Genomic DNA, 13,050 nt, shown 5'->3' with positions numbered 1-13,050 from the left:
TCAGCACATAGGGACCCTGACTTCTTTCAATTTTTTCTGTTTTGTAATCTAGTCTGATTTTATTTAATTGTATAAAAATAACCTATCATGTGTCTTACTAAATTTGCCTAAATCTAAAATCGAATGTTAAAGAAATACCTTAAGCAGGGATTAGAATATTTGTATTTTAAATGTGGAAGTTTGAGATTTTAATTAAGTGTTCAGCATTAATAGAGTTAATACCTGTCAATAAGAATGCAATAACTACATTTAATCTCCATGTCAATTTATATTACCATTGGGGCTTATTAGTACATTTTTTGAACTCTTTCTTTTCTATACAAATATAGGCATTGCTCTTAATTGGAATTACTAAATCCAGATGTTCCAAATATAATTGAAAACATTTCTGTAGGGCTCAGGTGGCATTCGATTTAGTGTAATGCAAGAATGGAATTAATCTCATAAATAGTTGTTATTTTTTTCTGAGTTTGATAAAAATCAACCCAAAACAAAGTAAGAAAACAGGTCAATATAAATCATGAATTCCAACAGACTTCATAAAAGCATAACTAGTATAAGAAATAATACAGCTCCTTAAACAGGACTTTAAGACGGGATGTGAGTAATAAGTAATAGGTATGGAGGTGGCAATGTTTAATTCTGCACATAAATACAAACATTTTCTAGTTTTTTTAATATCTAAGGAAAAGCTAAACACTGGCTTAAAGACTGTGCATGTTTTCTATTAAATAAACATAGGCTGTAAGTTGTGTTGGTTAGTTTTGTAATTAAGCAAGTTATATTTGTTTTGTTTTTTGTTTGTAGTTGTTATACAGTTTTTTTTATTATTTTGCTTTTGATATAGAATACATTCTATATTCTGGTATATTTATAAAACTTCATAAGATAAATTATTTCTGTTTTTATTATTATAAAAAACATATGTCACATTTCATGTCAGTTGCCTTAACACATAAAGCTCTTGAGATAAAAAAGTAATATTTACTCAATTAATTAGGGTTTTTATACACACATGCATACATAAATAGCCTTACCACAAAGTGGATTTGGGGTTTATTCCTCTTTGCTAAATCAATAATGTTTATTCCATTATAATAAAGATTTTCAAAGCAGCCATGAAAATTTCTTTGTAGTAATGTTGATGACTTTCCTTGTAACGGGATCCCTCCAAAGCTAAGCTTAGAAAGAAATGAGAAATCAATAAAGCCATTAAGTAATTTTCTATAATGAACAACAAGATGTTACAGTTAAGTTTTTAATTGTGCATATAATTACATGAATTGATTCCCAGGTTCATCTTAAAAGTGGCACTATATTTTATACGCTGCCATATTTTACTTGCATCTGAATTATTTATTAAGGCTTAGAAACCAAAAGAGTTGAGAAATGTAAACACTATCAGTTTTGCTGACTAAGGATTGCATTGAAGGGATACAAAATGCAATTTTTATTTGACTATATAAAGTGAAATTAAAAAAAGAAATCAATGTATACATTTAGAATTTTTTTAAACAATAAACATGATTTAAATAATAAATAGTAATTTAAATAGTGAAATAAAACAAAACAGCACTGGCATTTAGAAAGGCTTCTTAAAACATTTATGACATCCAATAACATTTACTCCAGTATGCCTGTATGATTGACAGGTATGAATGAGCATATTGGATTGGAATTCCCTATAATAATGTTGGTTAAGTGGAGGTAAGAGGCAATTAGTTGTTAATATATACTTCATTCTAGGAACAAAACCATGACATGTATGCACCTGTAAATAAGTTTTTGAACCAATAAACTATAAGAATATGAACATAAAGGTATATAAACTATCTGCAGAGGTACATTTTGCAGTGAACTATATGCATTTAATCTAATATTTCTATAAAAAGGTTTAAAAATTTAGAAAGTGATATGGGCAAAGATAAAAGTTTCAAAAATATTCAATAGCTATTAATCATGATAATTAATTTATAACACCGGTATAATAGCATACTGAAAATGTCTACGCAACTCTTTTTTGATAATGAGAAAATCAATCACAACTCTTTTGAATATGAGTTAACCATTTGACATCAAACATGAAAACATTACAACAATTGTACAATAAATTAACAAAGCATAATAATTTAATACAAGAAAATGTGCATATATAGAAAAATGCTTTTTGTTGAGACAAAATTAAAGGAACATTAAAATACAAAACTAAAATGCTCTAATTAGTTACAGCATGTTTTGCAGTATTGCCCCTTGCTAACTGTGGGCATAATGTGTCAAAATATGCAAATAATGTATTACCCTAATAAAAAAAACACATATATATGAAAATAGAAGAGATCTATCTGATTTGTATTGGCAATAGTATTTCATTATTATTATTGGGTCCTGCTAACTTTACTTTCTCCTATAAAATTTCCTTTTTCAGGAAACCTCCTTAAGAACTGACACTGATAGACATTTTTTAGAGAATTCATTGAGAACAGCCACATTTTCTACTTTCTTTATAGGGAAAGAAGCCCAAATGGAACCCCTATCGCAAAGACAGTATAAAACTAACATACACAATATCGCTCATATAAAATAGGGGATTATCCTCTTTATGAGGAGTCTCACCCTGTGCTAAATTGCAAGTGATTGCCACAGAAATTTTACCTCCTCAGCTTTATTCCAGTCCTGGAATACCATGCACGAGGAAAGACAGTATGGATCTGGCTACTACAGAGCTAAGTTCCCTGATTATCCATCAATCTGGAACTAGAGATTACTTGATATTATCCAATTTCTTCTTGCTATCACCTAGAATAAACCAAGCTTTTGGTAAGGGCTTGGACGTTCTATTTTGTGGCAATGTCAATCCAATTGGTTTTTGTTCTCAGAAAAAAAATAACTATTTGGCACCTAATTAGTTTGATCATATTGCCGCTTTGAAAAGGGACACATATAAAAAAATACATATGTCAGAGCTGTTTAAAGAAATGTTTTGAATAATGTTACATTATAAGAACCCTGACATATGTATTTTTCATATGTGTTCCTTTTTAAAGCGGCAATATGGTTACCCTACACCTCATCCTTCTCTTAGCCACTGTTGACCATAATACTTTTTTTCTGCTGTAGTATTTTCCTTTGGGATTATTTTTTTTTATTTCTATTTTAGCCAGTATGATATCTCTCTTTTATAAACTGGTTAATTGTACTGTTGTTACCTGTTAGTGAAAATGTGAAAAATAAAGGCATCCAGAATTTCCACTAGGGGTTTAAATTTAATATATAAAAAAAACTTCTGTTTTAAGATAAACTGCTGATTTTGATTAGCAGCAGTCATTTTTCTCTGATCAGGTCCAATATCGATTTCAAGGTTTGCTTGGGGATATATGACAAGAGAGCAGCAATAAATGATGTTGTACATATTCCATATACCTATGTCTAGTCAACAATTTAAGCAACTTACTGTTGTTCTGCCAGGTGATTTAGTATGTCTGTGAATAGCATTTGTCAACATACCTGCGAATTCTGCCCACCTCACTCTGTAATTTGGATATAGCCTGTGATTTATAATGCAATAGCCTCCAATGAAATGAAGACATATTTATTTAAATGCTTTTCAGATGTCTTACTTTTTTTACAATTTGTTTTATGTATAGATATTTAAACTGTGAGTGAAGGCTGAAAAAGAAAGTAGCTTTAGTGTGGAAAGTCAAGATGCCTACATTATAAAACAGATTAAGAGATTCTTACTGAAGGAAATAGATATTACAAAAATAATGTCAATAAATTCCAGCTAGAAGAAACTCAGGGAGACAAACTTTAAATGTTAGTAATAAAGTTCCCTGCATGATTTATTTTCATGCTTTTACATTATGCTATAAGCAAAACCTATATGATTTGACTATTTATAGCTTATACCACCCTGGAATGGAACACATAAATAAGCCTGGCACTCTCAAAAACAATTGATTGATCCATGACAGATGTGCCAAGTTGTAATTTATATTAAACAAAATGTGCTCAAACTGTTTGTGTTGTGTCTTCAATATTATTTGGTGGTTTTTGTTTGTTTGTTTTATTTTTCATTAGGGCAATAACTGCTACTATGCTACTTTGCTTCTCAAATATTTTTAAAGCCTTTATTCAATGAGTTGTAGGAATGCTTGAGACTGAATTTGTGGCGGCCAGCATTATTTGTGTACATACTACTATATACTGTAGAATCCTCAACAATAGATTCATCATGGTTGTTAAAAGGGATAATGATAAACCCAGTAACAGGTAATCTAAAAACAGATTTACACTGGGGTTAGGAATGGACTAATGTTTTGCAACATTTGAAAATAAAACAAATGTTAATACATTAATTAGTTTGTTTCTAATTTCAAATGTTTGCACAGCATTTTAACAATTGTTTAATGTAATAGTATTTCTATGCTCTCTTTAAATGTAATATTCAAATTATACAATATTAAAAATAGAAAAAATTTGAATTGAAATATTTGTATCTATTATGTATAATTTTGCTAAATTCCCTACCACATAAATCATTGAACTTCTGAATAGTATATGTTGAATGGAATATTACATTTTGAAATTTCTAATGTGGATATTTGATCTAATTATGACCATTTGAAAATTAAAGTAACATTCAAAAATTGGAAATAACATTTGTTTAATGAATTTAAAGTATTTTTTGTCCTTATCAACATTTGTTTGTCAAAAAGAAATGTCCACAGGACTATTCATTGGAACACATTAATTGTACTTTCGACACATTCACCCATCCCTAAATGGGGTGAACAGTTTGAACCAGAATCAGTTAAAAAGAGCAGAAAGTCACAGGAAATCTGTGCTCAATAAGCAGTAAGGAGACACAAGAATAGGCTGAAACTACAGACTGCATGATATACGGCTTGATCACAATAACTTTGAAAAATGTATCTAATGTTTATCTACAGAAAACCACCATTAAAATATCTTGGGATATTTTCAAAGAAATAATTTGACAAGTTTTTCTAAATGACTGAAATTGTACCCATAGCTATAAAAAAGCAAACTATACAGAAAATGCAAAGGAAAAGATTGTGACTATATGTAGCACTTACACAAATCATAAATACTGTGTTGCAAATGCCATCATTTCAGTGTATGATTTGAGAACCTGTTATGTTGCCTTATAAAAATACCTTATAGTTAGAAGGGTTGAATGACTGAATGACTGTGTAGAGATTTCTAAAATATTTGTAATTATAATGAAATGGTCTCAATGGTTAATTGGTTAATTTAATAATATGACTTTCTAACAGCAACATAAGTCATATATCACTTCTTTATTACATGTAATAGTTAATGTTACCAACTACCTACTTACAGCAAAATCAAAAGGCCACTTCTCTCTGCTTATCCTCCTTGATCTGTCCTAAGCCTTTGACACTGTTGACCACCCTCTTTTGCTCCAAACCCTCCAATCCTTCGGCATATGTGAGCCCTCTCGTGGCCCTCTTCCTACCTGTCAAACCGTACCTTTAGTGTAGCCTTCTCTGGGCCCTCCTCTGCCCCATCACCACTTTCTGTCGGAGTACCGCAAGGCTCTGTCCTCGGTCCCCTTCTCTTCTCAATCTACACGTCATCACTAGGTTCCCTAATAAAGTCCCACGGTTTACAATATCATTTGTATGCTGAATTGCTGATGACACCCAAATCTACTTCTCTGCACCAGACCTTTCTCCTTCCTTGCTAACCCGTGTCACTAACTGTCTTTCTCACATCTCCAACTGGATGTCCTCTCACTACCTCAAGCTAAATCTCTCCAAAACTGAGCTCCTTATTTCCCCCCCTTCTTCTAAACTCTCCATCCCCAATCTCTCTATAACTGTTGACAACTCCATCATTACCCCTACCCCGCATGCCCAATGTCTCAGGGTCACATTTGACTCAGATCTTTCTTTCACTCCTCACATTCAGTCATTGGCTAAAGCCTGTTGCTTCCACCTTAAAAACATCTCTAAAATTAGACACAACTAAGATTTTAATCCACTCTCTCATTCTCTCCTGCCTCAATTACTGCAACTCTGTCCTCTCTGGTCTCCCCACCTGCCGCCTAGCTCCTTTGCAATCCATAATGAATGCCTCTGCCAGACTCATCTTCCTTAGACGTCGCTCTTCATCTGCTGCACCTCTCTGCCAATCCCTTCACTGGCTTCCTCTTGCCTCTAGGGTCAAACACAAAATTCTCATTCTGACATACAAAGCCCTCAACTGCACTGCTCCCCCCTATATCTCAGATCTTGTCTCCAGATACTCTCCCTCCCGTCCCCTTCACTCTGCTCACGACCTCCTACTCTCCTCCTCTCTTGTCACCTCATCACACTCCCATTTACAGGACTTCTCCAGACTGGCTCCCACTGCTGAATCTGTTGGCCCTCTACAAATAACCGATAATAATAATAATAATAGTATTATTAAAATAGTTATGTGGTTGTTCTAGATTTAAATATTCTCTCTACAGTGATATTTTTTGTTGATTGATGACAAGATACAATTTTCAAGTTATTTAATAGTACAAGCAAAAGCAGAGTTTAATCATTTGCAGTGAACCCTGGTAATATCTTCTTTCATAAAAAAAGATATATGCCAAATATGGTTTTTCAGAGGTTGTATGATGTGGGAACCAGAAAAATACAGGATTCAAAATTTTTTCCTTGAAAACCAATTTTGATTTTACAATAATGATTGTATGTATCTAGCGCCCCACAACACCCCTAAAATTGCTACTGCACCTTATTGTTCTATATGCAAATTAGCACAAAACATACACAAAATGTTTTAAAGGCGTCACAAAACCTGATAATTTAAGAAAAATAAGCTATATAGCAATGCTTCTAGACAAACAATTGCAAGAAAATGAAATCAGTGAGAATTAAAAGTTATATATTATTATTATCAGTTATTTGTAGAGTGCCAACAAATTCTGCAGTGCTAGTTTCAGATATCTAATAAAATTCAGTAATATAACATCAAAAATGATATATACCGGTATCTATCATCTATATATCTAGCTCTCTCTTACCCTGTCTGTCATAATAAAACTGGATTTTCTGTCTCTTCAAGGGGACATTTTAGTGTAAAAATTAAATTCTATATTTTATTAAAGTAAATTTCCTTCTTTTGCTTTGTGCTACAGATGTGAATACAGCCAGTGTTTAGAGCAAATACATTTATGTCTGATTTTCATTTGTTAATCAGTTGTACCCTCATCCAGAGTGCCATATGAGAACAACTTTGACTATGTATTTAACCACTTTTTAGTGGTAATACACATAGTTAAAGACATTTCTTGTTTAAAAGTAAGAAAAGAGAGCATTTTATTTTTATTCAACAATGTACCATTAATATTGGACAGTATTTTTATTGAACACCAGACTGCACATTTTAGTTGCCTTGCAATAGATCTTCTGGATCAACTATAGTATGTTAGCTAAGGCTATAATTGATCTCCATTCCTCACAATATTACTATAAACATGTATTATATTCTGCCTAGGCTTAAGTGAAAAATTAGGAAATAATTGTGTGACTTATTGTATAAGCATATTGTAGGCAAAAAAGAGAAGATTTGTAAATTCCAACTGTGTGCCTGTAGCAGTGTCATTTTGCCCTGATATGCAATGCAATTATGTAAACTACATTGTTTAAAGCCTGGGGATATACAGTCTGTTATTGTGAAAGCTGAATTCTACATAGATTTTTGTTTGTGTGTGTGTCTGATCCTTTTTCATCATTAAGAATAAATAATTTACACAAAATACACACCTCATAATCAATGTCCAAATGGTAGGCATCTCCCTTCATGAAGAAATGATGCACATGTCTGTCAACAGTAAAATTGACTTGTCTGCTATAACGTTCTATGACAACTGTATGCCATTGCTGATCATCTAATAGACTTCCCAGCGAGACATTAACATGTGGATTGGATGGAAGAAATTGTGCATTTCCTTAAACAAGAACAGATGAACCATTAATGCAACAAAGCAAACAGTCAAAGATAATTTTATTTCACCTATTTCCCTCTGCAAGCATTTGGCTGGGATTTGAAATTGCTAAATATGTATGTGTTTGTATATATATATATATATGTCTATACATGTATACATATATATTAATGTTTTTATATGTGTATAAATATATTGACAGATATATATATATATATGTATATATATACATATATATATATATATATATATATACACACACACACACATATAAACACATAAGTATATAAGTACACATATATAGACATATATATATATATATACAGCATATATGTATATTTATTGTATATATAAGTGCATTAGAGCCCTATGCCATTAAGTAGAAGAAAACATGATAAACCATATATATGCAATATTCAAAAAGATTTTAACTATGTATTTACTGTAAATATTTCACATTTGCTAATGCAAATATGCAATGTTGATGGCGAGATGGGTATTTGTTTCAATATTTTTTTTTTTCTACATTGACTTCTATGGGGAATGCAAACTTGTGAACATGTTTGCGCGATCTCAGGTGTTGTTGTTGTTTTTTCTCTATTGATTTCTATGGGGGAAAACATGCATGCCCATGCGAAAAATTAACGGCTAGATTGCGAGTTTTGCGTTATGAGGGGTGCGGTGCTAACTTGCACGTTATTGTCACTGCTCACTTCCCTACAGCGCTGGTATTACAGGTTTTTATAAACCCAGCGTTAAAAGGCAAGAAGTGAGTGTAGAGTGAAATTGAGCTCCATACCGCACTCCAATACCAGCGCTGCTTAAGTCAGCGGTGATCTGGTTTACGTGCTTGTGCACAATTTCCCCATAGACATCAATGGGGAGAGCCGGCTGAGAAAAAGTCTAACACCTGAGACTCAGCAATGCTCTGTTGGAGGAAGTAGTAATGGAGGCAGTACCTGAGTGAATACATTTCACCTCCAATCCCCACAACCCCAGATGATCCCATAAGATCACTGAAGGTGCTGCTACTCCCCAGATTGGGTCAACCAGTCTCCATCTATTAGGAGGATATTTAGGTGGTGAAAGGAGAACTTGAAGAGGGTATTGTTTAACGGCCCCATAAAAGGGCAAGGGAGGGAGAAAAGGAGTTAAAGAAGATGGGACTGGGAGTTCTCTCCAAGGATCCGATATTTAAAGCATCGACATACAAACTGCCTCACTGTCCTCATCAGCCTCGCACTCTGATGGTCTGTCGAAATATTCAAAGAAAAGGGGCGTGACTGAGCAATGCCAGAAAAGTGCCGATCTCTCATCCATGGAAGTCAACGGATTGCCGTCATCGCTGCTCATATGAATTTTACTGCGGGAAGGGCGCACTTGAAGTGAGCCTACAAAGTGCAGACAGTACACTCACTGAAACTAAAAATAGTTTTTTTTTTAACTTTCGGGGTATTTTAGAGGAGGATTACATTGCATTTGGCAGCTCAGGTTTAATTTTTATTTTTTGTAAGTTAGATATTTTTTTTTTGTAACTTAGGAGGTTTAGTTTAGAGGGGGGTTTAGGTGTTAGGTTAGTTTGTGTTTGGTGCATGTGGCAGTAGAGAAGTTAATAGTTTAGTACTTGCAGTGGGTATGTGGCGGTATAGGGGTAAATAGTTTAGTACTTGTGGTGGGTATGATGTGGTATAAGGGTTAATAGTTTAGTACTTGCGGTGGGTATGTGGTGGTGTAGAGGTTAATAGAATAGTTACTTGTGATGGGTATGTGGAGGTATAGGGGTTAATAGGATAGTACTTGTAGTGGGTATATGGTGGTTTATGGGTTAATAGGATAGTTGCTTGCAGTGGGTATGTGGTGGTTTAGATCTTTATTATTGGAGTGTTAGTTTGCAATTGTGGGGTACTTAGGTTTAGGGGTATTAGGATTAGTAGTTAGGCATGGCAGTATATATTGCGAAGGATCTTTTACTATACATGGCCAATATGAGCAGCGATGTTGGGTGTTATCTATAGCCAGCCTCCCTGACCAATGGCATGTATAATAAACTCCATTTAATGGATCCATAGGAATATTTTGACGACTTGTAGCACTTTCAATCATTGGGCCCTAATATTTCAACATTTAAATTAATTGAGAACAATTCCTAAAATATAGAGTGGGAGGGGAGCAGTGGGCCAACCCACTCTGGAGGCTACTTTGACCTAAGAGGACTATTGTATTTATTTTTCACAGTAAACTTAACCTCCTGAAAAAAGGCTTGGTGTATATGTGTATTTCAGTCTTTCTTCCCAACCACATCTGTTTACTAGGAATGTTAGGGGATCTCCATCTTCTGGCTGTACTTTTAATTCATATTTGTAATAGTTGGAGTCAGAGTTTATGGGGAATTTCAGCATTTTATATGAAATACATGTCATGGGTGTGTCAAAAAGAATTGTTTACTTAGTAATTTTTTTAAGTGTTCTCAACTGCAGTTGACAAATGTTGAATAAACCTACCATACCACCAAATATGGACAAGTCCACTAGTCTGTCCACAAACCCTTTAACACCAGAACCATGGCAAATTGTGCTCAGTCTTATTGGGGTTACGTTTCTTCAGAGAAGAAGTTTGTAATTGAATTCTAACATTTGGAGTAAGAGTGATAATTTGTGGGTTTGTCTAAAAATGTAAATCCAGTCTTGTCTTCTAGAACTGTGGATCGAATAGTGGCGCTATCCTCCTTCGGGACACACAGTGTGAATCTTTTAAGAATTTTGCATTCAGTTACCTCCTGGTCCCAAATGCCTCAAAAGGAAAACATTGACATAGAGCAGTACAGCAAAATTTCACAGGTAAACTAAATGGAATGTACTCACAGGAATACATAGAAGTAAAATTCTTATTTATTCAAAGAGTGCCAGCATCTTGTTGATTCAAAAACAAATCCAGTTTATTATTAATAAAAACTTGACTGGTTTCAGTAGCTAACCACCTTTCTCAAGAGTAGTATATAACAATGAGAGCAATGTGCACGTAGCTCGGCTTGACACCTATTGGTCTGAGTAGGGAGTGACTCATGATAGCATGTTTGCAGAAGTTTTCATGATATAGACAAGGGGCTCTTAACTATCACACCAGTCAGGCACAATGATTCCTAGGGAGAGAAAGGCCTCAACAGGTTAAGTTTATGTGGGGAGGAATGGTCCAGGTGTCATAAAGTATAGGAGAAACCGACATCCTTAATGCTGTGTCTGTTCTTAATCCTCTGTCAGTTAAGCTAAGATAATTATAAGATCCCACTCCTCTCACCTAGAGCCATAATCCTGCCCTGAACCAGTTCTGCATTTTGGAGGATGGAAAAAATAGGGGATGTCTGGGATGAAATGCTTCTGATGGACTGAAGGATACTCAAATTCAGGGTTTGGAAAGAGAATATGCGTCTTAGGGCTAAGATCTCATTTATTTATAAATTAATGCTTAAAACCTCAAATGTTTGATGGTTGATAAGGAAGTTAGAGATCTCTCTCTGAAAATATGCAATTTTGACATCAGAGCTGGTAGAGAAATGTGAAAAGAGGACAGGGAGAGCAATATGTCATCTATTTGAAGAGCATGTTTTTTATTTATTAGGGCTGAGTTTGTCACGTGTAGGCTGCCACAGCTTCCATATTAAGGGCTATATTACAAATGTTGCACTAACGTTAGTATGCACAATTTATGAAAACGCAACTGCAAAATCGCAAACTAAATTGATTTCACAATAAAGGGTTAGGGCTATAAAAATTTGCATTAAACACAACAAATACATTAAAATGAACAGTTATTCTCATGACAATATCTAATAAAAAATAATCATATAAATATTTTTTTAAAAAGTTATAAAGGTTAAAAGGTATATGATATATGACAAGGTATTTGATTGAAAAGGGCTATAATGTAAATATACATACATATACATGTCCCTGTATGTATGTGTATATATATATATATATATATATATATATATATATATATATATATATATATATAATATACATGTGTATTTATGTTTATATGTGTATAAATGCATAAATACACATATAAAAACATTTTTTTAATAGATATTCCTAGCAAGAAATAAGAGTGGTAGTTAAAATAGTGAAAAAACTTTATTGGACGTAGTAAAAAATATACAAAAATAGGCAGACTCCATATAAAACATATGAGAGCTTCAAGGATAGGTCTGACCGGTTTCAGCCTTGCTGGCTGTAGTCTATAGATATATAAAAATATATATATATTTTACAAAACATACATCATATATATTTTTTGGCCACATCTAAAGATCTCCAAATTCAGATGTAAAAATTTCTAATCAAGTTGATTAAATTCTTTTTTGGGTCTGTGGTAACCAGCACCAATTATCTGCCTGATTTGCATTGGACAGGAGAGTCAACACCCATAGGGTATTGTCTCATGCCTTACTATTTAATATAAATACTACCTGATCCAAATAAATAATTTCACTTAAAGGGACAGTCTAGGCCAAAATAAACTTTCATGATTCAGATAGAGCATGTAATTTTAAACAATTTTCCAATTTACTTTTATCACCAATTTTGCTTTGTTCTCTTGGTATTCTTAGTTGAAATCTTAACCTAGAAGGTTCATATGCTAATTTCTTAGACCTTGAAGCCCACCTCTTTCATTTTACATTTTAACAGTTTTTCACCACTAGAGGGGTTAGTTCACGTATTTCATATAGATAACACTGTGCTCGTGCACGAGAAGTTATCTGGGAGCAGGCACTGATTGGCTAGACTGCAAGTCTGTCAAAAGAGCTGAAAAAAGGGGCAGTTTGCAGAGGCTTAGATACAAGATAATCACAGAGGTTAAAAGTATATTAATATAACTGTGTTGGTTATGCAAAACTGGGAAATGGGTAATAAAGGGATTATCTATCTTTTAAAACAATAAAAATTCTGGTGTAGACTGTCCCTTTAACATAGAATTGATATGTTTTGCTAGGATTTTTGCTAATCTTCAAGTGGCATTAAACAGCTGAGATAGGACCATAACATGTATTGCAAGGAGATGTGGGG

At 33.5% G+C, this 13,050-nt stretch overlaps 1 protein-coding gene across 1 annotated transcript in view; it reads right to left on the bottom strand.

Moving 5' to 3' along the window:
- CNTNAP4 (contactin associated protein family member 4) overlaps positions 1–13,050 on the bottom strand; it is a 190,665-nt gene that overhangs the window by 135,584 nt on the left and 42,031 nt on the right. The window contains exons 4-5 of the mRNA XM_053699959.1: positions 7,803–7,987; positions 1,038–1,181 (exon numbers count right to left, since the gene is read on the bottom strand). Coding sequence (XP_053555934.1) covers positions 1,038–1,181; positions 7,803–7,987 — 329 coding nt within the window. The remainder of the gene's footprint in view (positions 1–1,037; positions 1,182–7,802; positions 7,988–13,050) is intronic.

Source organism: Bombina bombina, chromosome 2 (genome assembly GCF_027579735.1).
Source record: "Bombina bombina isolate aBomBom1 chromosome 2, aBomBom1.pri, whole genome shotgun sequence".
Classification (NCBI taxonomy): Eukaryota; Metazoa; Chordata; class Amphibia; order Anura; family Bombinatoridae; genus Bombina; species Bombina bombina.
Note: the sequence above shows the minus strand (reverse complement) of the source record. Positions and strands in the feature narration are given on the sequence as shown.